The 22,018-nt window shown below is 49.8% G+C and overlaps 3 protein-coding genes across 4 annotated transcripts in view; 2 read left to right on the forward strand and 1 right to left on the reverse strand.

The window, feature by feature from the left end:
* The window catches only part of LOC128336599 (kinesin-like protein KIF19), a 46,874-nt gene extending 41,406 nt beyond the window's left edge, over positions 1–5,468 (forward strand). The window contains exons 16-19 of the mRNA XM_053276500.1: positions 368–467; positions 600–947; positions 2,375–2,531; positions 5,464–5,468. Coding sequence (XP_053132475.1) covers positions 368–467; positions 600–947; positions 2,375–2,531; positions 5,464–5,468 — 610 coding nt within the window. The remainder of the gene's footprint in view (positions 1–367; positions 468–599; positions 948–2,374; positions 2,532–5,463) is intronic.
* A 1,178-nt stretch (positions 5,469–6,646) lies between these two features.
* LOC128336600 (serine/arginine repetitive matrix protein 1-like) lies at positions 6,647–10,476 on the reverse strand. Its single transcript, XM_053276501.1, has 3 exons — positions 10,471–10,476; positions 8,120–9,138; positions 6,647–6,929 (listed from the first exon to the last, which is right to left on the reverse strand). Exons 1-3 carry the CDS (start codon positions 10,474–10,476, stop codon positions 6,701–6,703), a joined length of 1,254 nt encoding a protein of 417 aa, XP_053132476.1. The 3' UTR covers positions 6,647–6,700.
* On the forward strand, positions 8,349–21,768 carry CHST12 (carbohydrate sulfotransferase 12). Of its 2 annotated transcripts, none has more exons than XM_053275732.1 (2): positions 8,349–8,507; positions 20,058–21,768. In XM_053275732.1, exon 2 carries the CDS (start codon positions 20,139–20,141, stop codon positions 21,408–21,410), a length of 1,272 nt encoding a protein of 423 aa, XP_053131707.1. In that variant the 5' UTR covers positions 8,349–8,507; positions 20,058–20,138; the 3' UTR covers positions 21,411–21,768. The 2 variants fall into 2 exon arrangements, with proteins under 2 accessions (XP_053131707.1, XP_053131708.1); XM_053275733.1 differs by lacking the exon at positions 8,349–8,507 and adding an exon at positions 8,771–9,199.
* Positions 21,769–22,018: the final 250 nt, after the last annotated feature.

Here is a 22,018-nt window from a genome sequence, read left to right on the forward strand (position 1 = left end):
AGTTCTCCAAACCCCTCTTCAAGCCATCCAGGTTGTTGGCTGTCACCACATCTTGTGGCAGAGAATTCCACAAGTGGATTATATGTTGTGCGGAAAAAAAGTACCTCTGTTTGCTGGTCCGAAGTTTCCTGGCCATCAATTTCATGGGATGACCCCTAGTTCTAGTGTTATGTGAGAGGGAGAAGAATATCTCTCCATCCACTTTCTCCACCACATGCATGATTTTATAGACCTCTATCATGTCTCCCTGCAGTCATCTTTTTCTAAACTAAAAAGCCCCAAGTGTTGTAGCCTTGCCTCATAAGGAGGGTGCTCTTGGAAAAATGCCTGCTGCTCTTTTGAGGCTCCTATGTGTTGCTTTCTTTAGTGACAGATCTTGCAAGAATACTCCAGCCCGGAGAAAGGAGACCTGTGACTGGAATCCGAGCCCAACTCTGTTGGACTTGCTGAGAACACCCATTCGCCAGGTCAGTTGGTCAAGAAGAAGCTGCCGGTCTTCGCTTTTCGCCCTCCGAGGTCATTCAAAGTCATGCACTTAGCAGATGATCCTGTTTCCTCCTTGAGCCAACCACGTAGTTTTCTCTTGTCTTGGTTTCTAGCAGAAGGTACCCGGCATTCCTTCGAGAGCTACCTCCTCCAAGCTGCGTTCTCCATCCTCCCGTGATTCCAGGCGGAAGAAGTCCAATGCGGACGTCCCTGGTAGCCCGCTGAACCGGGAAGCGTTGAAGGAGATCGCCAACAGCACCAAACGGATCGCTCTCATTGCCGCTAGACGCCGCTCCCGAGCCCAGGACAGAGAGCTCAGCAGCGAGCGTTCGTCAGTCCACTGCTTTGAGGAGGAGAGGCTGGAGCTGAAGAGCCCGCTGCCCAGCCTCAGTCCAGACCATGGCTCAAAGGACACGGAGAGCGTGGGCAGCTGTGGGGCGGAACTTCTGAGAAAGGAACCGGTATGCTTCGAGGTTTGGAAGGAGGGGAAGAAAGAGAGGGGCAGGGATCCTCAGGGAAGGAAGCAGGGATGAAAATATCATGCCCCCCTGAGCAGAAATGCCATATATGATGAATATGTATATGCCACTTTGCAACAAAAAGACCCCAAAGCTAAATAAAATCAATGCAACTCCCAGCATCCCCATCCACAACGGCTAGTAGCCAGGGGTGATAGGAACGGTAGGCTAATGTCTGCAGGAGGGCCACAGCTTGAGACCCCGCATTAGGTAACTGCCGAGGAAAAAAACCCTTAGTTTACAGAATCATGGAACTCCAACCTCTCCTCTCCAACAAGGAGAGGAGAGCTGGTCTTGTGGTAGCAAGCATGACTTGTCCCCATAGCTAAGCAGGGTCTGCCCTGGTTGCACAGGAATGGGAGACTTGATGTGTGAGCACTGTAAGATCTTCCCCTCAGGGGATGGAGCTGCTCTTGGAAGAGCAGAAGGTTTCAAGTTCCCTCCCTGGCAGCATCTCCAAGAATAGGGCTGAGAGAGATTCCTGCCTGCAACCTTGGAGAAGCCGCTGCCAGTCTGTGAAGACAATACTGAGCTAGATAGACCAATGGTCTGACTCAGTATATGGCAGGTTCCTATGTTCCTAACCTGCCTAGTTTTTGGGAATCAAATCAAAACTCCCCACCAGCAAAAAAATCTGATTGTCCACCAAAATGGTGATTCAGAGATCCTACGATCCTAAAAGAAACATGAAGCCACCTAATGGCGTAGCGGGGAAATGCCTTGACTAGCAAGCCAGAGGTTGCCGGTTTGAATCCCCACTGGTTTGTTTCCCAGACTATGGGAAACACACCTACGTCAGGCAGCAGCGATCTAGGAAGATGCTGAAAGGCATCATCTCATACTGCGCGGGAGGAGGCAATGGTCAACCCCTCCTGTATTCTACCAAAGACAACCACAGGGCTCTGTGGGCACCACGAGTCGACACTGATGCCACACTTTACCTTACCTTTAAGGAAGGCATTAAGCCCCCTAATGGCTCAGCAGGAAAGCAACTTGCCTAAGGTGCAAGAGGTTGCTGGTTCAAATTCCCATTGATTTGTCTCCCTGACCACGGAAGGTGCTGAAAGGCATCATCTCATACTGCGCGGGAGATGGCAATGGTCAACCTCTCCTGTATTCCACCCAGGACAACCACAGGGCTCTGTGGGTGCCAGGAGTTGACACCAGCCCAAGGACACACTTCACCTTTTACCTTTAAAAGACACATGACGACTCTTCTGCCCACATGTACAACTTCGTCAAATCCTGATCCAGAGAGAGCAACAGAAGTCTGAAAAACCCTTTTGGATGTGCACACTCTTGTAGACAGAAGAAACCCTCTACCCTGAAACCCGGAATGAACAGCAGACTGGTGTGTATGTGTCTTGCAGGCCTCCGAAGCGAAGCACCGGACCCCTTCCAGCCACCCAGAGCCTGCACCTGAAAGCCAGCTGCCCAAAATCAAGTTGCCCGATGTCCTCATGAACAACCCGACCCACGTCCTCCCAGCTGTGATGAAAATAAAATTCCCTGTTGGCCACCAAACAGGTAGGAGAGGATACGGCAGCGGGGGAGGGGGGATATTTATTTATGTATCGTTTATTGTTATTTATTTATCGTTATCACAATAAAAAACCCAAATTGTGTGTGAAGTAACTAAATGGAGGAGAGGTCATAAGAAGATAAGAACAGCCCTGCTGGATCAGGCCCAAGGAAGCCCATCTGTTCCACACAGTGGCCCACCAGATGCCACTGGGAAGCCCACAGGCAAGAGATATGTGCATGCCCTCTCTCTTGCTGTGGCTCCCCTGCAACTGGTACTCAGAGGCATCCTGCCTTTGAGGCTGGAGGTGGCCCACAGCCCTCTGACTAGTAGCCGTTGATAGACCTCTCCTCCATGAAGTTATCCAAACCCCTCTTCAAGCCATCCAGGTTGTTGGCTGTCACCACATCTTGGGGCAGAGAATTCCACAAGTGGATTATGGGTTGTGTGAAAAAGTATATCCGTTTGTTGGTCCTAAATTTCCTGGCCAGCAATTTCATGGGATGACCCCTGGTTCTAGTGTTGTGTGAGAGGGAGAAGAATTTTTCTTTATCTACTTTTTCCAGGCCATGCATGATTTTATAGACCTCTATCATGTCTCCCTGCAGTTGTCTTTTTTCTAAACTACATAGGTCTATCAATAGCTACTAGTCTGGTGGCTGTGGGCCACCTCCAGCCTCAGAGGCAGGATGCCTCTGAGTACCAGTTGCAGGGGAGTAACAGCAGGAGGGAGGGCACGCCCTCAACTCCTGCCTGTGGCTTCCAGCGGCATCTGATGGGCCACTGTGTGAAACAGGATGCTGGACTTGATGGGCCTTCTTGGGTCTGATCCAGCAGGGCTGTTCTTATCTTCTCATGACCTCTCCTCCGTTTAGTTACTTCACACACAATTTGGGTTTTTCATTGCACGTTAGAGCCTGGTCTGATTTCGTGTTTTTTTTTGGGGGGGGGGGACTTTGAACTCACAGTAAGTAAATCCACGATCAAGCCTGCTGTCTGGGGAAGCGCCTGGAGTCCCATCCAAGAATGAAACCCATTGGCTCCCAGGCTCATGCAGTCTGTAGCAATCCCTTTCCCTCATGGCAACAGGGAAACCAACAGGGGCAGTGAGGCCTGTCTTGATAGCGAGGCAGGGAAAGGAAATGGAGGCAGGTTAAACTGGGGGAGGATACACATGATCATTTGAGGAACAGGCTCAATAGGCTGAGCTGAGTTGTTCTCCACTTTGTAACGGGTGCTGGTGATGGCTCAAGATGCATCTGTGACTCCTTCTGTTGAGGAACATTTCTTAAAATGCAGGGTGTTTCACAGCTCTGACTCTAGCCATATATTAAACTGCATGTTTCAATGCACCCTCTGGCAACAGCCTGAGAGAAGTGAATTACTTTCCACATCTGGCTTCTGTCCTTCTTCCAGAAAGATATTATTGGAAAGGGAGAACAGCTTTTCCAGACAGTCTCATGATCCCAATATAATCCGCATAGGAAGCCCAGAAATAATTGGCACTCGATGGGGTCAGTATGGGATTGCAATTGAACATTAACTCTCGATGACAATGACCAATATTTATATACCACTTTTGAATCCGAAGTTCTCAAAGTGACTGTCATAGAAAAATAAATGAATAAATAAATAGGATGGTCCCCTGTCCCCTAGGGCCTGTGGAGGGCACTGGTGGCCACCAGAAGAAGCAGTCGCAGACTGCCAACTCATGGAACCCAGCAAAGTCCAAATAAAGCAAAATGGAAGAGGCATTCTCGGAAATGAAGACGGGAGATGTCTTCTCAAAAGGGGAGATGCATCCTCAAAATGGAAGAAGAGAGATGGATTCTCAAAGTTTAGTCCAACATCTTGGGACCCAAGGTTGGGAGCCCGTCCTAGAAGAAAAGGTCTCTGGCTTTCCTCCAGTGCATCTCTACATGCCTAAAGGAAGACATACTGTAGATACAGAGACCTATCTTTGCTCAGCTCTCCTTTCCTTCCATTTAATGATATCTATGATTTGGCTGGCCTCCTTGTCGCACCCTATGTAGGTGTGTTACTGCATTACTTCTGCTTGGGGGCGGGGGAAGTGAGGCGTGTCTGTCTGGGATCTTGCTGGAAGGAGCAAGTGTTTGGCTGGAGGGCCCACCAGATCCCCTGTGTCTTTAGCCAGGCACAGAAAATAGAGTCTGGGAAGCATTTTTGGAGCATGCTGCAGACCTTTTGTTGTGGCAGGTGGAGGGAAGCAAACAGGAGAGGCATGTTGCCTTTAAAATCACCGCTGCCCAATCTCTTTTTATCAGGTCGGGAAACCCCGGTGTAGGCAGACAACTGCAGGCACAACTTTCAGATCTAAAGATGGCCTTGAGCCATTGTGGCTGGGAACATGGGAAGCCACCTTATATGGAGTTGGACTGTTAGTCTATCTAGCTCAGTACTGTCTCTACACTAGCTGGCAACAACTTGTCCCCTTAGCTAAGCAGGGTCCACCCTGGTTGCATATGACTGGGAGACTACAAGTGTGAGCACTGTAAGATATTCCCCTTAGGGGATGGAGCCACTCTGGGAAGAGCAGAAGGTTCAATGTTCCCTCCCTGGCAGCATCTCCAAGATAGGGCAGGGAGAGACTCCTGCCTGCAACCCTGGAGAAGCCACTGCCAGTCTGTGAAGACAATACTGAGCGAGATGGACCAAGAGTCTGACTTGGTATATGAAAGCCCCTTACATTCCTAGTATTTCTGACTTCTTTGTTACATTCCTAGTATTTCTGATTTTCTTTCTGTTGGAAGGAGATGAAGCTGAACGTCACCTATGATCCACGTTCCCAACTTGCTCTCCCAATGTTTATATCCAGCCGTCACAGTGCCCTATTTATTTATGCTACTCCCTCCTTCCCTATCTTTTCCCCTGCTCCACTCTTTTGCTCTGTCTATCCCTTCCTTTTTCCCTTTGTAGACTAAATGGTCCACAAAGTTTGTCACTATTTGTAATGTTGTTTAAAAAGAGAAACTTGTTAAAATTATAAACTGACAAAAATGTATGTTCACATGCTGCTTTCTAGCCAATCAAAGCCCTCCGAGTGGCACACAGCAATGCAATAAATATAAAAATGGATAGATAGTTTCAAAAAAATAACTATATGGAAGGTTAAACAATAAAAACAGCGACAGCGAAGACAGCCACCAGGGAAAGCGATTATCCCAAACGGAAGGCCCACCTAAACATGATGGTCTTTGCTGCTTTTCTAAATGCTGAAGGGGAAAGCGCCTCTCAAGGATGGGAATCTGAGTTTACTTGTTAGTTTATTGTTGCAGCAACAAGTCTGGTTGAGTCTGGGTGCTACAGCCAAAAAGGCCCTGCTCCTTGATTTGACTAAATGTGCCCCCTAGGAATGGGAGAACCAAAAAGGTTCAAGACGTGGAAGCTCCCACAACCAAAAAGGCCCTGCTCCTTGATTTGCCTAGCTGATATCTGACCAGTCAGTTGATCAGCATGCCACCCCTACTACGATGCCCTCTCAGCAATATTTACCAGCATCTTTAAATGGACAATGTGGAAACTGACAAGGAGGCCTTTAGCAACTCTAAACTGAGTTTGTTTGTTTGTTTGTTTGTTTATTTTCACATTTCTATACCGCCTTTCGTTAAAAGAAAACCCCAAGGCGGTTTACAAAAATTAAAACATACAATAAAAAGCAAAAAAAAAATCAAGCAATAAAAACATCAAGCAATAAAAACATATAACACAGGGATAAGTTTAGATGCCTCTAGGTTCTAGATGTTGCTAGATGTGCCTCCTAGGGATAGGAGTTTGAGTCTGGGTGCTATAACCAAAAAGGCCCTGCTCCCTATACACAGCAAGCTGACTTCAGTCTGTGGTGGGATGCAGAGTTGAGGCTTCACTGGTGGTTTCAATGGTTGGGCAGAATCATTCCAAAGCACATGGTCTCAGCTACCCAGGAACATCTAGAACGTGGTCTCAGCTACCCTGGAATCAATCCATTGGGATACCTCACCAGTGCTCCCTCTAACAGGGATTCCCGGATGTTGTTGACTACAACTCCCAGAATCCCCAGCTGCAACAGCTTTTGCTTGGGGATTTTGGGAGTTGTAGTCAACAACATCTGGGAATCCCTGTTAGAGGGAATCTCCTTGCCCACTGCTCTAGTCTCAAGCCCGCTCCAGAAACCCAACTAAATCTGCAAGCATGTGTGTTCACATTTATGCCGATTTATCATTCTGGTGACAGAAAATTCTGAAAATGTCCCACCAAGCAGGAGGCTTGGACTGCAGACAGCTTTGGTTCCCTGGCTGCAGCTCTCCAGCAGTATCTCAACCGAGACGGTGCTTTCCCACTTCTTGGTTGTCTTCGGGTCTAATCCACCGGCAGAAGGAAGCCTCTCCTTGCTTTCGGGAGGCACACTGGCAAAGGGTGAAGTCAGTCAGTTAGGAAGGACCTGAAGCATGAAAGAGATGTGGGGAACCCTAGAGGAGGCATTCAACTGGTGTGTGTGTGGGGGGGGGAACGCAGCAGGGTGAACAGAGGCCTGGGTGAAGGAGTCTGAACAGAAGAGCCTTCATCCCCGATGGAAAGGCTCCAGCTCCCTGGCTCCTCTGGCCTAGCCTGCGGATTCCTTTCCGTCATGCTGCCTGCAGCAGCGTCAAAGCCTTTTGCAAAGGCTGAGATCATTCTGAGTTTACAAGCTGGCGGAGCGAGAGGAGGAGCAGGAATTTCAGACAAGACGTGGGTGTGAGGAGGGGGGGGGGGAGAACCCTTCTGTACGTCTTGACGCTCAGCAGCAGCAGGCAAGGCAGCTCCTAGCTGACAGCTCAACAGCTGTGAACGACTGCGCTCAGTCTAGGGGTAGTCGGCCTCTGAGTGCCAGTGGTGGTGGAGGGGGATAGTAAGGGAGGGCCGGACTGCACTTCCCAGAGCCCCTGTGGAAAGTGGGGCGTTGCTGAGATGTGTCTTTGTCTGCTCTGGCAGGGCCACCTTAAGTTTTGGGCCATGATAGCTAAATGGAGCCTCCATGTTCCAGAGCAGGCTACCCTGCTAACTTGGCAAAGAGGCACCTTTTACCGTGGTGATTCTCTTTATTTAGGAGGGGGAGAGTAACTGGCCCTGTCCACCCCCAGCACAGTACTTCCAGTGACTGTTGCTGGTGTGTATCTTATGTTTCTTTTAGATTGTGAGCCCTTTGGGGACAGGGAGCCATCTTATATATTTATTATTTCTCTATGTAAACCGCCCTGAGCCATTTTTGGAAGGGCGGTATAGAAATCAAAATAAAATAATAATAATAATAATAATAATAATTAATAATTATAATTAATAATAAATTAATAATAATTAATATTAATAATAAGCTATGGTAGCATTCGAGGCAGAGGTAATAATAATAATTATTACCTCTGCCTAGAATGCCACCGTAGCTAAAACGAGCCTCTATCTTCAGGAGCAAGGGTACCGCCACCTAGAATGGTGATAGCTAAATGGAACCTCCATGTTCAGGAGGAGGCTAGCTCTGCCTAGAATGCTAGCTCGAAGGAGCCTCCAGGAGCAAGGGTACCTCTGCAAGGGGTCTCTCCTCCATGCCCCGGAGACACTCTACCTCTGCATCCCAATTCCGGTTGCGGGACGCAGGGCAGGGAAGGCTGTTGGCTCCTCCCGCGTCCCGCAGCATCTACCAGGCGGCTGTGGAGGGCAGGCTGCTGGACTGGCCATCCTCTTCGGCTCTCGCGTCCGCCGCCACCGCCGGGGCGCACGCGAGGCTCGCCTTCTCCTGCCGCCGCCTTCCGAGCAGGACTGACTGGGCGGGGGAGAGTTCCCCGGCGCGACGGCGGCGCCTGCGCTGCCTCCGACGCCCCCGAGCCGGGCCAGGCTTCTCGCGAGACGGGGCGGCGCAGGAGCCTCCAGAGGAGGAGCCGCCGGGAGGGCGAGTGGGAGGCGCCTTAGCTGCGGGAGGCTCCTCCAGGCGAGCGAGCGGCCCCGCGCAGGAGGTGAGCCGGAGGGGAACCTGGGCCGGGCCGGGGAGAAGGAGGAGGAGGATGCCGGGCAGCCGGGGCGGGCGGGTGGAGAGGCGAAGGAGGGGCCCGGGGGCCCGCGGCGGGAGGGATGAAGGGATGGCTGGATGCTGCCGTGCCCCGCTCCTCCGCTCCCCACGTGGCCTTGGCGGCGTCGCAGCCGCGGCAGGGCGGAGGATGCCGCGCCCTGCCGTGCGCTTCTGTCCGCCCTGCCCGTCGCCGGAGAGAGCAGCGAGCGAGGGGGCCGCTTCAGGTCATCTGCGCAGCAGCTGGGGCCGCTGCAGCGGGGCGGGGGAGACCGGAGGAGGATGCCTTGCCGCTGGATCGGGGCTCTCCTCCTCCTCCGGAGGCCCCCCTGGAGATGCGCTCGCCAAGCGGGCTGCCTGGCAGAAACCTTTTGGAGAAGGCGGGGCGGACCAACCGCAGGACCTTCTGTGCGCTCTCTGTCTGGATTCTCCCGTGCGGGGCGAGCGAGGCCGTCTCGCTCGCTCTGAACCCTAATGAGAGCCGTGGTGTACCCAGCGCAGTCCTCTCCGCAAGGAAGCAAGTCACACTGAGTTCCACAGGCCCGTCTGCTGAGGCGTGTAGCTCGAATCCTTTCGGCTCTCTGTGGGGTGTGATGTTCTTGGAAGAAGGGTTTTGGCTGCAAGGAGGCTCTTAAATGCAAGGTACTGGATCATCCCACACAGTAGCCAAATAGATGGGCTCACTTGGATAGCAGACGCTAGTTTCGGGGAAAGGGAAGCTCCTCTCAGGTTGGAGGGGTAGATCAAGAATCCGGTGGCACTGGCTGCTGAGTTGTCACTTGTGAGCTTCTTGGAAGCATCTGGTTGGACCCTGGAAGCAGGATGCTGGAGTTGATGGACTGGTTGGCCAGTGAGAAGGACCATAGCTGAGTGGCGGGCCATTTGTCTAGAATGCTGGAAGCCCCAAATCAGTGTGTTCCCTGTAAGAGGAATTCCGAGATGTGGTTGACTACAACTCCCATCACCCCCAGGTGCTGTGGCCTTTGACAGGGAATGATGAGAGTTGTAGTCATAGCTCTTGCCTTACTTTTGCGACATTTTTGGTTTTTCTTTCTTGAGTCTATTGCTCAAAGAGGAACCTCCAATTTTGCTGGAAAGAGCGGTGTTCCCTCTAGTAGAGATTCCCAGATGTGGTTGACTACAACTCCCAGCACCCCCAGCTGGAGTGGCCTTTGACTGGGAATGATGGGAGTTGTAGTCAACAACATCTGGAACACTGTACAGGATCTTTAGCTAGAACTGAGAAAGAGAAAGACTCTTGCCGGGAACCCACTGTTACTCAAGAGCAGACAATGAGATCAAATGCGGTGATGCTGTTAATGAAGCTGAGCATGGTGGCTGGCTCCTTGGTGAGAAGGGGAGCTGAGCTTCTGGCAGTGAGCACGAATTGCTCCCTTTGCTAAGCAGGGTCTTCCTTAGTTTGCATTTGGATGGGAGACCGCATGTGAGAAATTCACCTTAGGGGGTAGGGTCGTGGCTCAGTGGAAGAGCACCCACTTGCATGCAAGTTCTCAGTTTCAGTCCCCAGAAGTATCTCTAGGCAGGGCTGGAAGAGACTCCTGCCTGAAACCTTGGAGAGCTGCTGCCAGTCAGTGTAGACAATGCTGGATTAAGGGCCTGACTCGGCATGGCAGCTTCCCAAAACTGTCTTTTTCTGGGGTAGGCCCCACCACTTTCCTGCGGTTAGGAGATTCTAGTGCTGACTCAGGCCTCCATCTAGGCTCTCTTGCGTCCTTCGAAAAGGATCTGACTGAAAACCAATGATGACTAGAAGCGTGTGTGTGTGTGTGGAGCATGGTAATGGATGAGAATGGGGCTCAAACAGCTGGAAGCTGTCTTAAGTGGCTTGTACGATCATTTTTATTTGTAAAACTTCCACCTGTCTTTTCTTAAAACAATTAGAAATTGCTTACAGTCATCGGGTAAACAGACGTGGAAAAGAAACAGAGGAGTTATAAGCACGGACGTTGTAAAAGATGGAAGAAAAAGAGCCTAATGAAAAAGAGCCTCACAATCAGTGTTCCCCCTAACAGGGATTGCCAGATGTTGTTGACTACAATGCCCATAACCCCCAAGCAAAAGCCATTGCAGCTGGGGATTCTGGGAGTTGTAGTCAACAACATCTGGCAGTCCCTGTTAGGGGGAACACTGTTTGCATTTCTAAAGGCCAGTGTTGGAAAAGAGAGAGGAGGTCAGGCAGGCCTTCCTCGGAAGAACATTCTTCAAAGTTGGTGTCACAACTGAGAAAGCCCTGCTTCTTCTGTCCACGCGGATCACTTTTGACAGCATACCACAGTCCTAAGCTTCTGTGTGATGACTGTGGTATAAACTGACTGCCCAGGGTATCTTCAGAACTAGCTTACATAGGAACGTAGGAAGCTGTCTTATACTGAGTCAGACCCTTGGTCCATCTAGCTCAGTATTGTCTACACAGACTGGCAGCGGCTTCTCCAAGGTTGTAGGCAGGAGTTGCTCTCAGCCCTGTCTTGGAGATGCTGCCCGGGAGGGAACTTGGAACCTAAATGCTTTTCCCGGAGCGGCTCCATCCCCTGAAGGGAATATCTTCCAGTGCCCACACTTCTAGTCTCCCATTCATATGCAACCAGGGCAGACCCTGCTTAGCAAAGGGGACAAATCATGCCTGGACTGGCTCTAACCTTCTTTCAGATTAGCGCACCTTCTCATTAAGGTCCTCAGCAACATCCTTGCTCACTAGATATACAGTCGGTGGTGATGTGGGACGGGGCCTTTTTGCTAGTGGCCCCTCTGTTGCAAGATTCCTGTCTTCTAGAGGCTTGCATGGCCCCAACACTGCAGACTTTTCAGTGGGTCATGGAAATCTTTTAGTTTTATCGGGTTTGGGGCACAAGTGGCTCATATGCCTAACGGTTGGTTTTTATTGCTGCTGTGGTGTTCATTTTTATTAAGAACATAAGAACAGCCCTGCTGGATCAGGCCCAAGGCCCATCTAGTCCAGCATCCTGTTTCTCACAGTGGCCCACCAGATGCCGCTGGAAGCCACAGACAGGAGTTGAGGGCGTGCCCTGTTGCGGGAGCGCTGTTACTCCCCTGCAACTGGTACTCAGAGGCATCCTGCCTTTGAGGCTGGAGGTGGCCCACAGCCCTCCGACTAGTAGCCGTTGATAGACCTCTCCTCCATGAAGTCATCCAAACCCCTCTTAAAGCCATCCAGGTTGTTGGCTGTCACCACATCCTGTGGCAGAGAGTTCCACAAGTGGATCACGCGTTGTGTGAAAAAGTACTTCCGTTTGTTGGTCCTAGACCTCCTGGCAATCAATTTCATGGAGTGACCCCTGGTTCTAGTGTTGTGTGAGAGGGAAAAGAATCTCTCTCTCTCCACTTTCTCCACACCATGCATGATTTTATAGACCTCTATCATGTCTCCCCGCAGTCATCTTTTTTCTAAACTAAAAAGCCCCAGATGTTGTAGTCTTGCCTCATAAGGAAGGTGCTCTAGGCCCCTGATCATCTTGGTTGCCCTCTTCTGTACCTTCTCCATTTCTACAATGTCCTCCTTTAGATGTGGTGACCAGAAATGTACGCAGTACTCCCAAGTGTGGCCGCACCATAGTTTTGTATAAGGGCATCATAATGTTAGCCGTTTTATTTTCAATCCCCTTCCTAATGATCCCTAGCATGGAATTGGCCTTTTTCACAGCTGCCGCACATTGAGTCGCCACTTTCAAGGAGCTGTCCACCACAAGCCCAAGATCCATCTGTTGTTTTTCAGGTAAGGTGCTTTGAAAGCTTTTGCAGCTGGAAAAGCAGCCTAAAAATCCAAGGTAGATAAATCCAGGCACTAGGAAGCCAGGTTCGGTTGCACCTTCCTGGCATATGTCAGTGCCGTGAGAAGGACATTTTGATCTTTCTGTTCTCAGTGACCTTTCTCTGAGTTAGGGTCCTCTGGAGTTCTGCAGGTGGGCTGCACAAGGGATGTGTTGTGCATTTTCCCCTGTGCCCTCAGCCCTTTGAAAAGAGGATGAATCATCTAGTGCAGGGATTCTCAACGTTGGGCCCCCAGATGTTATTGGACTTCAACTTCCATCATCCCCAGCCCCAGTGGCCTTTGGTTGGGGATTATGGGAGTTGAAGTCCAATAACATCTGGGTTGAGAATCCCTGATCTAGTGGATCCAGAGTAGATGTTTATTCCAGAGCATGCTATGTAATGGTTTTTTAAAAATATATTATTTAAAGAAACTTTGCTCACACGTTTCCTCGACTGCCTGTTTTAATTTCTTCCTTCGGGTGCTGCTAAATCATCTCTATTTTTTAAACGGGGCCCACTTTGGCCCAAAATTTTCCCCATGAGAGCCGTTTCTCAGTCTCCTGACCTCTGCCCAGAACTGTGCTTTTCTCAGTGCTGGGAGAGCTTTTGAAGAGAGACAGAACCCTCTCTTAAGAGCTCTCGGAAGAAAGCTCTGGGGAGGACGAGGCTTCCCAGCATGCTTTGCATCCCTTCCAAGATTGTGCAGGGGCTTAAGAGGGCTCTTTTCCCTTTAAAGGACCCCCCCATCCCACCCCCCCGGCATAGGGCACTGCATTGCACTGCACAGTGAGAATGGCCATCTCTGCACTCCCCTGCTAACTAGGCAAAGAGGCACCTTTTAAACATGGTGATTCTATTTAGCAGGGGGAGAGTAACCGGCCGTATCCACCCCCAGCACAGTACCTCCAGTGACTGTTGCTGGTGTCTATCCTATGTTTCTTTTTAGATTGTGAGCCCTTTCGGGACAGGGAGCCTTCTTATTTATTTGCTATTTCTCTATGTAAACCTCTTTGGAAACGTTTGTTGAAAAGCGGTATATAAATATTTGTTGTTGTTGTTGTTGCACAATGCCAGGGGCACCATGCAGAGTATTTGGCTTTGGCTGAAGCTTCACACCGGCCCAATGAACAATTAGGGAGCCACATTTAGGGCTGATGGCCTGAAGCAGGGATTCTCAACGCTGGGTCTCCAGATGTTATTGGACTACAACTCCCATAATCCCCTACCAAAGGCCACTGGGGCTGGGGGATTATGGGAGTTGAAGTCCAATAACATCTGGAGACCCAGCGTTGAGAATCTCTGGCTTAAAGTGTTCTGCCCCCACCCCGGCCCTTACAATGAAGAACACCTCCAGCCTCAGAGGCAGGAGGCCTCTCAATAGCAGTTGCAGGGGAGCAACAGCAGGAGAGAGGGCATGCACATACCTCCTGCTTGTGGGCTCCCCAGAGGCATCTGGTGGGCCATTCTGGGAAACGGGATGCTGGTCTAGATAGGCCTGATCCAGCAGGGCTGTTCTTACCTGGTGGGCTACCTTGTTAAAACTCTGGGATGTACTAGTTACATTCGCCACTTTAACGTGGACTCCAGCCGCCATCAGCATGAGCCCAACACCTTACAAGGGACTCCGATATAAACACAGTACGTGTGTCTGTTGCTCTGAAGGCCTTAGTGCATGGAATGCAAAGGCTTCAATCCCCAGATGATGTTGGACTGCAATTCCCATCAACCCCAGCCACAGTGGCATAGGCCATTGTGGTTGTGGGTGATGGGAGTTGTAGTCCAAAAGCATCTGGCGGCTGAAACATAGGAAACATAGCAAACTGCCATATACTGAGTCAGACCATTGGTCTATCTAGCTCAGTATGGTCTTCACAGACTGGCAGCGGCTTCTCCAAGGTTGCAGGCAGGAATCTCTTTCAGCCCTCTCTTGGAGATGCTGCCAGGGAGGGAACTTGCAACCTTCTGCTCTTCCCAGAGCAGCTTCATCCCCTGAGGGGAATATCTTGCAGTGCTCACATATCAAGTCTCCCATTCAGATGCAACCAGGGCAGCCCCTGCTTAGCTATGGGGACAAGTCATGCTTGCAACCACAAGACCAGATCCAAGCCCTCATGTAACAAGGCTAAAGGGCTGGCGGGAAGGTGGCTACAAGTTGCCGCAATCCCTCTGCAGGGTAATGGCAACAAGGCTTGTGAAACGTGGTTTGCTTCTGTTATCTTGCAAAAGCCAGAAAGCGGGAGCTCACAGCCGCCGCAGCAGTTCTTGCAGAATGGAACGCAGTGACCGATCCCAGCACGTCCCTGAGGGCATAAAGGCTCGATGCAAGCTGTGGTGTGGAATGGGGAATTTTCCATTGCGAATCATCCGTGGTTTTATAAAACCTGTCAGTGACATTATGAAGGGATTTGGTGCCAATCAAACGGGACGGCCTTAAATTTTCATGTTTAACCTGCTCAGCATGTGAGACATTACCAAATGTAGGCCACACGTGCTCCCCCACCTTAAGGACTAGAAACTTGGCCTGGTACAAGAAAGTTGGGGCTCTTCAGATGCTGTACCCAGTTCTAGCCTCTGGGCTTGTGTGGAGAAAAGAGGCGCTGCCCTGCCGGTAAGACTGATTGCCACACCATACAGCGTGTTTCTCAAGAGCAATGCTTCCAAACCTCGGCCAGTTTATGAAGCATTCAAGGCTTGGTGTTGCTTGTTTTCAAATGACAAACGGATAGATGTGGTCTGGGCTGTGTCTCTTCACAAAGCGGATGTGGTTCTTGCAACACATCTGTGCGCCAATGCTCTCCCAGCTTTGTTCTGTCTGTTTACATATTTCCTGGGCCGCATCATTGGAAGGCTTCACCCATGTGTGGGGAAAGCCATGCAGTGCATCGCTCCTGGTTTTGTTCAGCCAGTAAGGTTGCCAGCTGGTGTCTGGGAGAGAGCTGTAGTGCCCTTAACATTTCAATGAAAGGGAGAAGTTTGATGGTTGCATCTTCTCCCCTAACTGTAGAAGGTGGCAAGCCTTGGACCTGCCGGTTTTTGTGTCTGTTACTTAAGGATAGTTTACACACAATGGCCGCTACCCAGACGCTTTTTTAAATGCCTGTTAGTTCTTCCCCAAGCAGTGCTTCGTTGCATGAATCGAGAGTCTTTCGTCTCACTGCCGTCTCCTGCCACGGCAGTTGGCTCAGGACATCAACAGCTGCCCTGTGGACTGGATTGGTTGAAAATGGTTTCCATTTGGGGGCCATAATGTGCAAAATGGCCCTCTGTTGCTGTTTAGGGTAGGGATGTGCAGAACCGGTTCGACCATGAACCGGTCCGGTTCTGTCGGTTCGATCGCAAACTGCTTCGGGCTAGTTTGTTGACCCAACCGGACCAGCTGGTGGGTTTGACCAAACCGGTTCAGGGACCCACAGTGCGGTCCGAATTTGGTTTGAATTCAGACTGTACCATGGCAAATGGTCTGTGCACACACACCTAGCTTAGGGAGCTGGTGTTCCCATGGCACTGAGAACTGTTGAATCTATTGACTTGTCAATAACAAATGGCTCAAACCTGAGTTCAAAGTCTGCTCAGTCATTGGGAGAATCTGAGAGAGTCACTATCTCTCTTTCAGCCTAACCTACCTCGCAGGGTTGTCTTGACCGTGACAGTAGGCCTGGGCCAAAAAGCCTTCCCCACATTTTCACTTCAGATTTTGGAATTTTCAGGTTTATGTATGAAAAAGGTGAAATTGGGAGCTAGTGCTCCTGGGTTTTCCTGCAATTGCTGGAATGAGAGCAGAAAGCATTGCCCTTGCTCTGATTTGGCTTCAGAACGACATGATGTATTTTTAGGTGTGTGTATGTATGGAAGAGGTTAAATGGGGAGCTCCTAGGTCTTTCTGCAACTGGTGACCACTATTCCCCCAGCCAGCCCATACCCCGAAGCATCTGAGGGAGCTCTGGAAGCATTGCCCTCACTCTGAATTGTCTTTGGAACAATACTGTGTACTGTGTGTTTTCTGCCTTGATGCCTTCTGCGGGGGAAAGATGGATGCCAGTTGCTGGGAGACCCTAGAGTGTTGCCACCACCACGATTATGTAGCTGGCAATAGCCCCGGCAAAAACGTTTGAGCTTGGGTGATTTGCGGGGGGGGGGGCATTCATTCTCCTCATTACCCTCCACCCAGTTTTGAGCCAACCATTCCTGAGTGTTATAAACTTTTAAAAGTTGCTCCCAACAAATAGATTAAATTGTGTTATGTGGTATGTTGCGCCCAACAAATTATTATATATGATTTTGGCTTCGGTCTGTTGTTATTGCATCTTCTTGTAACGTGCATTATGTTGCAAGACTGTTCTTACCTTACTTTTGTGGCATTGTTGGTTTCTTTTTCTTGAACCTTTTGCCCAAAGAGGAACCTCCAACTTTGTCTGAGCCAGCCAGCCTCTTCTTATGCACTCAGCTCCTTGACAAATTGCACTGATCCTGTTAAAATGTTTTTAATTTCCTTTGAAATTCCTCTGACATTTTGCCTCAACAGGAATCTCCAGATTTGAGGAGAGCTGGTCTGGTGGTAGCAAGCGTGATTAGTCACCTTTGCTAAGCAGAGTCCACCTTGGTTTGCATTTGGATGGGAGACTGTTTGAGTGCTGTAAGATATTCCCCTCAGGGGATGGGGGCTTAGCTCAGGGGAAGAGCATCTGCATGCTTGCATGCAGAAGAGAAGATGCCAGGTTTGCTCCCTAGCATTATCTCCAGGTAGGGCTGGGAGATAATCCTGCCTGAAACTGTGTAGAGCTGCTGCCAGTCAGAGTTTATTAATACTGAGCTAGATGGACCATTGGTCTGACTTGGTATAAGGCAGCTTCCTATATTCCTCAAATTTAGTCTCAAATTCTGAATTTAGTCTCAAATTTAGCTAGTCCAAAGCCACCGACTTCTCACCTGAAAGCCTGACCCTGGATGTGTTGGGATCTGGTTGCGAATATCTAGCAATGAGCAAAGACCCTTTGCCCATGCTCAAAGGAACTCTCCTCTTCCTTATTGCTTCACTTGCATCAGGCTGACGGCGAAAATAAAATTGAGGCTTCAGTCTCTTGGCACCCACTCTGCTCCAAAGCCAAACCAAGGGCTGGGGACATTCTATTTTCAGCCGCCTCTTGGAATTCCAAAGTGGCTGTGTGGCTTTCAGATTCCGATTTGTTTTGGGTGTGCCTCTTGGGAATCAGCTGTTCCTCTTGTGCGTCACACGGCTCCCCTCCCAGCCACAGACATAGGCACATGTATGTATTGGCTTGCAGAGAGGGGAGGAGATTGCCGGGGAGAGAAGTGCCTTTCACAACTATGAACTGTATGCTCCTAACTCTGAACATTTGTTTTCATAACCGCCTCGTAAGACTCGTTTTCCATCGTGAAGGAGAACATTCAGGGTCTGCAGAGAGAGTGCTGTGAGAGGAGAGCTGGTCTTGTGGTGGCAAGCATGACTTGTCCCCATAGCTAAGCAGGGTCTGCCCTGGTTGCATATGAATGGGAGACTAGAAGTGTGAGCAGCACTGTAAGATCTTCAGGGGATGGAAGAGCGTTCTGGGAAGAGCATCTAAGTTCCAGGTTCCCTCCCTGGCAGCATCTCCAAGATAGGGCTGAGAGAGACTCCTGCCTGCAAGCTTGGAGAAGCTGCTGCCAGTCTAGGTAATAATGGATAAGTATGGATTATTATTTAATATTGGTATTTAGACTTGACATGTGTTTGTAGTTGTGGTTCAGCATTGTCTGAGTTCTTTAAAAACGCAGCTCTAGAAATGCTTCGTCTTGTTGTGGCCCACAAAGGGACCTGCTTATCTCCATGTCGGAAGCACGTCGAGCGTGAAATGGCTCCAAAAGGAACTGTGAAGCAGAGACATTGGAAGAGAGATTAGATAAAGGGCCAGCCGGTTGCCAGAACTGTGCTCCGCGTAGGGAAACAGACTTTGGCCTTGTTAATCTTTGGCAGAGGCGCCCGCCACTTCTGCTTTCCAGCCAATCTGACGTTGTGGCCAGAGAGTCAATCAGATGGCAATTACATTTGCACGTGGACCTGTTTGATGTTATGGGTCACCGTAGTGGATTGCACATTATGTGTGTACCTTCTGTGGACTTTATAGTAGATATCGGCTTAGTAACAAGTGGGTGAGTCTTTTCTAGTCATTTATGGCAGTTGTTAGGAACATAGGAAGCTGCCATATACTGAGTCAGACCATAGGTACATCTAGCTCAGTATTGTCTTCACAGACTGGCAGCGGCTTCTCCAAGGTTGCAGGCAGGAGTCTCTCTCGGACCTATCTTGGAGATGCTGCCAAGGAGGGAACATGGAACCTTCTGCTCTTCCCAGAGCGGCTCCCTCCCCTGAGGGGAAGATCTTGCACTACTCACACTTCTAGTCTCCCATTCATATGCAACCAGGGCAGACCCTGCTTAGCTAAGGGGACAAGTCATGCTTGCTACCACAAGACCAGCCCTCCCCTTCTCTGTTCTTTCATTTGTGCCTATTTTCATGAGATATTAAATGTGATTAAGTATAGTTGGGATCTATTGGTTTGGCATTCATTGGGGTGTGTAGATCTCAGTACGCATTCTGTCTGGTGATTCCTGTTTGTACTTCACCAGAGCCCAGGAGTAAGAAGACCCCTCATCAAAGACTAGACCCTTTAACCTTTGTACACTCCCCTGGGCTGCTGGATTTCAAAGGAGCTTTGAGTGGTTTTTTGTGCAGAATGCATGGCCTTGAGCCCCTGCTAAGTGAACAAAAGAGGCACCTTTTAAAAGTGGTGATTCTCTTTATTGAGCAGGGGGAGAGCAACTGGCCCTATCCGTCCCCAGCACAGCGTCCCTCCAGTGGCTGTTGCTGGTGTCTGTTTCAGATTGTGAGCCCTTTGGGGACAGGGATCTATCTATCTATCTATCTATCTATCTATCTATCTATCTATCTATCTATCCACCCACCCGCTTTGGATAGTTGTGTTGAAAAGCAGTATATAAATGTCCATCATCATCCTTGTCCTTGATGCTGCTCTGGACTATTTCATTGCAAAGAAGTGATGCTCTTATTAATGTTGATCATTTTTGCTTCAAATGCCATAGGTTGCCAGATGCAGTAATTGTGCATGTGTGTACACACACACACACACACACACACACACGGATCCATAAATTTCTGTTAAGCTCACAAGCCAGCATAGGGGTTAGGAGAGAAGCGGACAGAAGAGGTTTTCTGTCATTTGCACTGGGAGATGGTAAGAAACCATGAGAGCTCTCTTCGACTGCCCCCGAGGATTCTTGCTGTTCCTTGCCTTCTCAGAAACAACAGTGGAAATGAAATCTCTGGTGAGAAGAACTGTCTGGTGCTGGGTGTTCTCCTTGCCAGAGGCGGAGAGCTGGTCTTGTGGTAGCAAGTGTGAATTGTCCCCTTTTCTCAGCAGGGGCTGCTTTGGTTTGCATTTGGATGGGAGACTCAGTGTGCGTGCTGTAAGATATTCCCCTGAGGAGAGACTCCTGCCGGTCACCTTGAAGAGCTGCTGCCAGTCAGTGTCGTCACTGAGCTAGATGGACCAATGGTCTGTCTTGGGAGAAGGCAGCTTCCCATGATTTGTAGATCCCTGTTTATAAAGGGTCCGAGGGAAGGCTCCTTTTCCAGTAGTCAGTGCAGTACATTGTGTAGAAAAGTAGGCTAATTTTGTGTTTGGTTTCCTTGCAGGATCCTGGCCACCTACCAACGTCATGCTGAGTGTCCAATGTTTTCACCTGAGTTGGAGGTGAACTTGGCAGGAAGTCGCTTATGACTTGGCCTTCCAGAATGACCAAAGCGCGGCTCTTCCGCCTGTCGGTGGTGGTAGGTTCCATCTTTATGATCCTGCTGATCATTGTGTATTGGGACAACGTGGGGACTGCCCACTTCTACCTGCATACCACCTTCTCCAGGCCTCATGGGGTGCTCCCCACTGTTGTGAAGGATGTCGGCCAAGATCCTTTGTCGGATGTGGACGAGTTCTTGGAGAAGCTTCTCAGCTCTGACTTGAGGAAGAAGGTTGACTTGGGTCGAAAAACAGAGCAGCCGCCCGCACAGGCCTCGAGCAGGCCCGTTGCTGGCAACTTGGAAGAGAACGTAAGGGGTTACGATTGGAGTACCCGTGACGCCAGCACGATCCTCGACCAAGAGAAGTTGCAAGCAGAGAGGCGGAGGACGCTGAGGGAATTATGTGCCAATTCCAACTTCGCCTTCCCGACCAAGGAGCGCTCCTTTGATGACATCCCCAACTACGAGCTGAACCATCTCATAGTTGACGACCGCCATGGCGTCATCTACTGTTACGTCCCCAAAGTGGCCTGCACCAACTGGAAGCGGGTGATGATTGTGCTGAGCGAGAGCTTGATGGACCAGGGCATCCCGTATGCCGATCCCTTGGACATCCCCCGTGAGCACGTCCACAACACCAGCACCCACTTCACCTTCAATAAGTTCTGGCGCCGCTATGGCAAATTCTCCCGCCACCTCATGAAGATCAAGCTGAAAAAGTACACCAAGTTCCTCTTTGTCCGCGACCCCTTTGTCCGACTCATTTCAGCCTTCCGCAGCAAATTTGAGCTGGAGAATGAAGAGTTCTACCGCCGGTTTGCCATCCCGATGCTCAGACTTTACTCGAACTATACCAGCATTCCCACGTCGGTCAGTGAGGCCTTCGAGGCAGGCCTCAAAGTCTCCTTCTCGGATTTCATCCAGTATTTGCTGGATCCCCGGACAGAGAAGTTGGCCCCTTTCAACGAGCACTGGCGGCAGGTCTATCGCCTGTGCCACCCGTGCCAAGTGGAGTATGACTTCATTGGCAAACTGGAGACCTTGGATGAGGACGCAGCTCACCTGTTGCAGCTTCTCAAGGTGGACCATCTCCTCCGCTTCCCTCCCAGCTACCGGAACAGGACAGCCAGCAGCTGGGAGGAAGACTGGTTTGCCAAAATCCCCATGGCATGGAGGCGGCAGCTGTACAAACTGTACGAGGCAGATTTTGTACTCTTTGGCTATCCCAAACCAGAAAACTTGTTCAAAACCTGAGCAAGACAGATCTGGGGGGAAAGAGAGCCCCCTGCAAAGAGCCCCCTTTTTCAGAATAAGAGAGCCCCTCTGCCTATGTTAAAACACTCAAGTGTACTTTATTTTTTATTTTTACAGTATTTTACACTCCGTTGTCTGGTTGCAAGATTCTTGGAATCTCCCTTTGGAAAAACGTTTTCCCAAATTCCCTTCAGATTTTTTTTTAAAAAATGTTTTGTTAAATGTATCCTGCAGTTCTGAAGTTAGGATACGACATTGTCTATTCCACCAGCAGTATTCTTTGGGATGCTTTTTATTAGTGCATTTTAAAAAAAAAGAAAGAGAGATGAATTAATATATTAAAATATTTAATACAAAGTCTGCTGTGAAAAAAGGGAGTGAAAGGATGCACCTTGTTTGTGATGCAGTCATTTGCCATGAGTAGGGGATTGCTGTTGTCCCTGAGATCTGCTGAAAGAAGACCAAAAAGGAGGACATGATCAAGGGGCTGACGTGTCTTCCTTATGAGGAAAGGCTAAACTCTTTGGGGTTTTAAGCTTACAGAAAAGATAACAAGTAGGATACACCATAGGGGTTCCCAACTTTGGGTCCCCGGATTCTGTTGGACT

Source organism: Hemicordylus capensis, chromosome 13 (genome assembly GCF_027244095.1).
Source record: "Hemicordylus capensis ecotype Gifberg chromosome 13, rHemCap1.1.pri, whole genome shotgun sequence".
Taxonomy (NCBI): Eukaryota; Metazoa; Chordata; class Lepidosauria; order Squamata; family Cordylidae; genus Hemicordylus; species Hemicordylus capensis.

Coding starts and splice junctions, on each gene's coding strand:
- LOC128336600 (XM_053276501.1), bottom strand. Junction 6,930..8,119: donor ACCGGAATTGGGATGCAGAG/GTAGAGTGTCTC, acceptor ACCCTTTGCCAG/TGTGCCTCCCGAAAGCAAGG.
- CHST12 (XM_053275732.1), top strand. CDS start 20,139: ATGACTTGGCCTTCCAGAATGACCAAAGCGCGGCTCTTCCGCCTGTCG.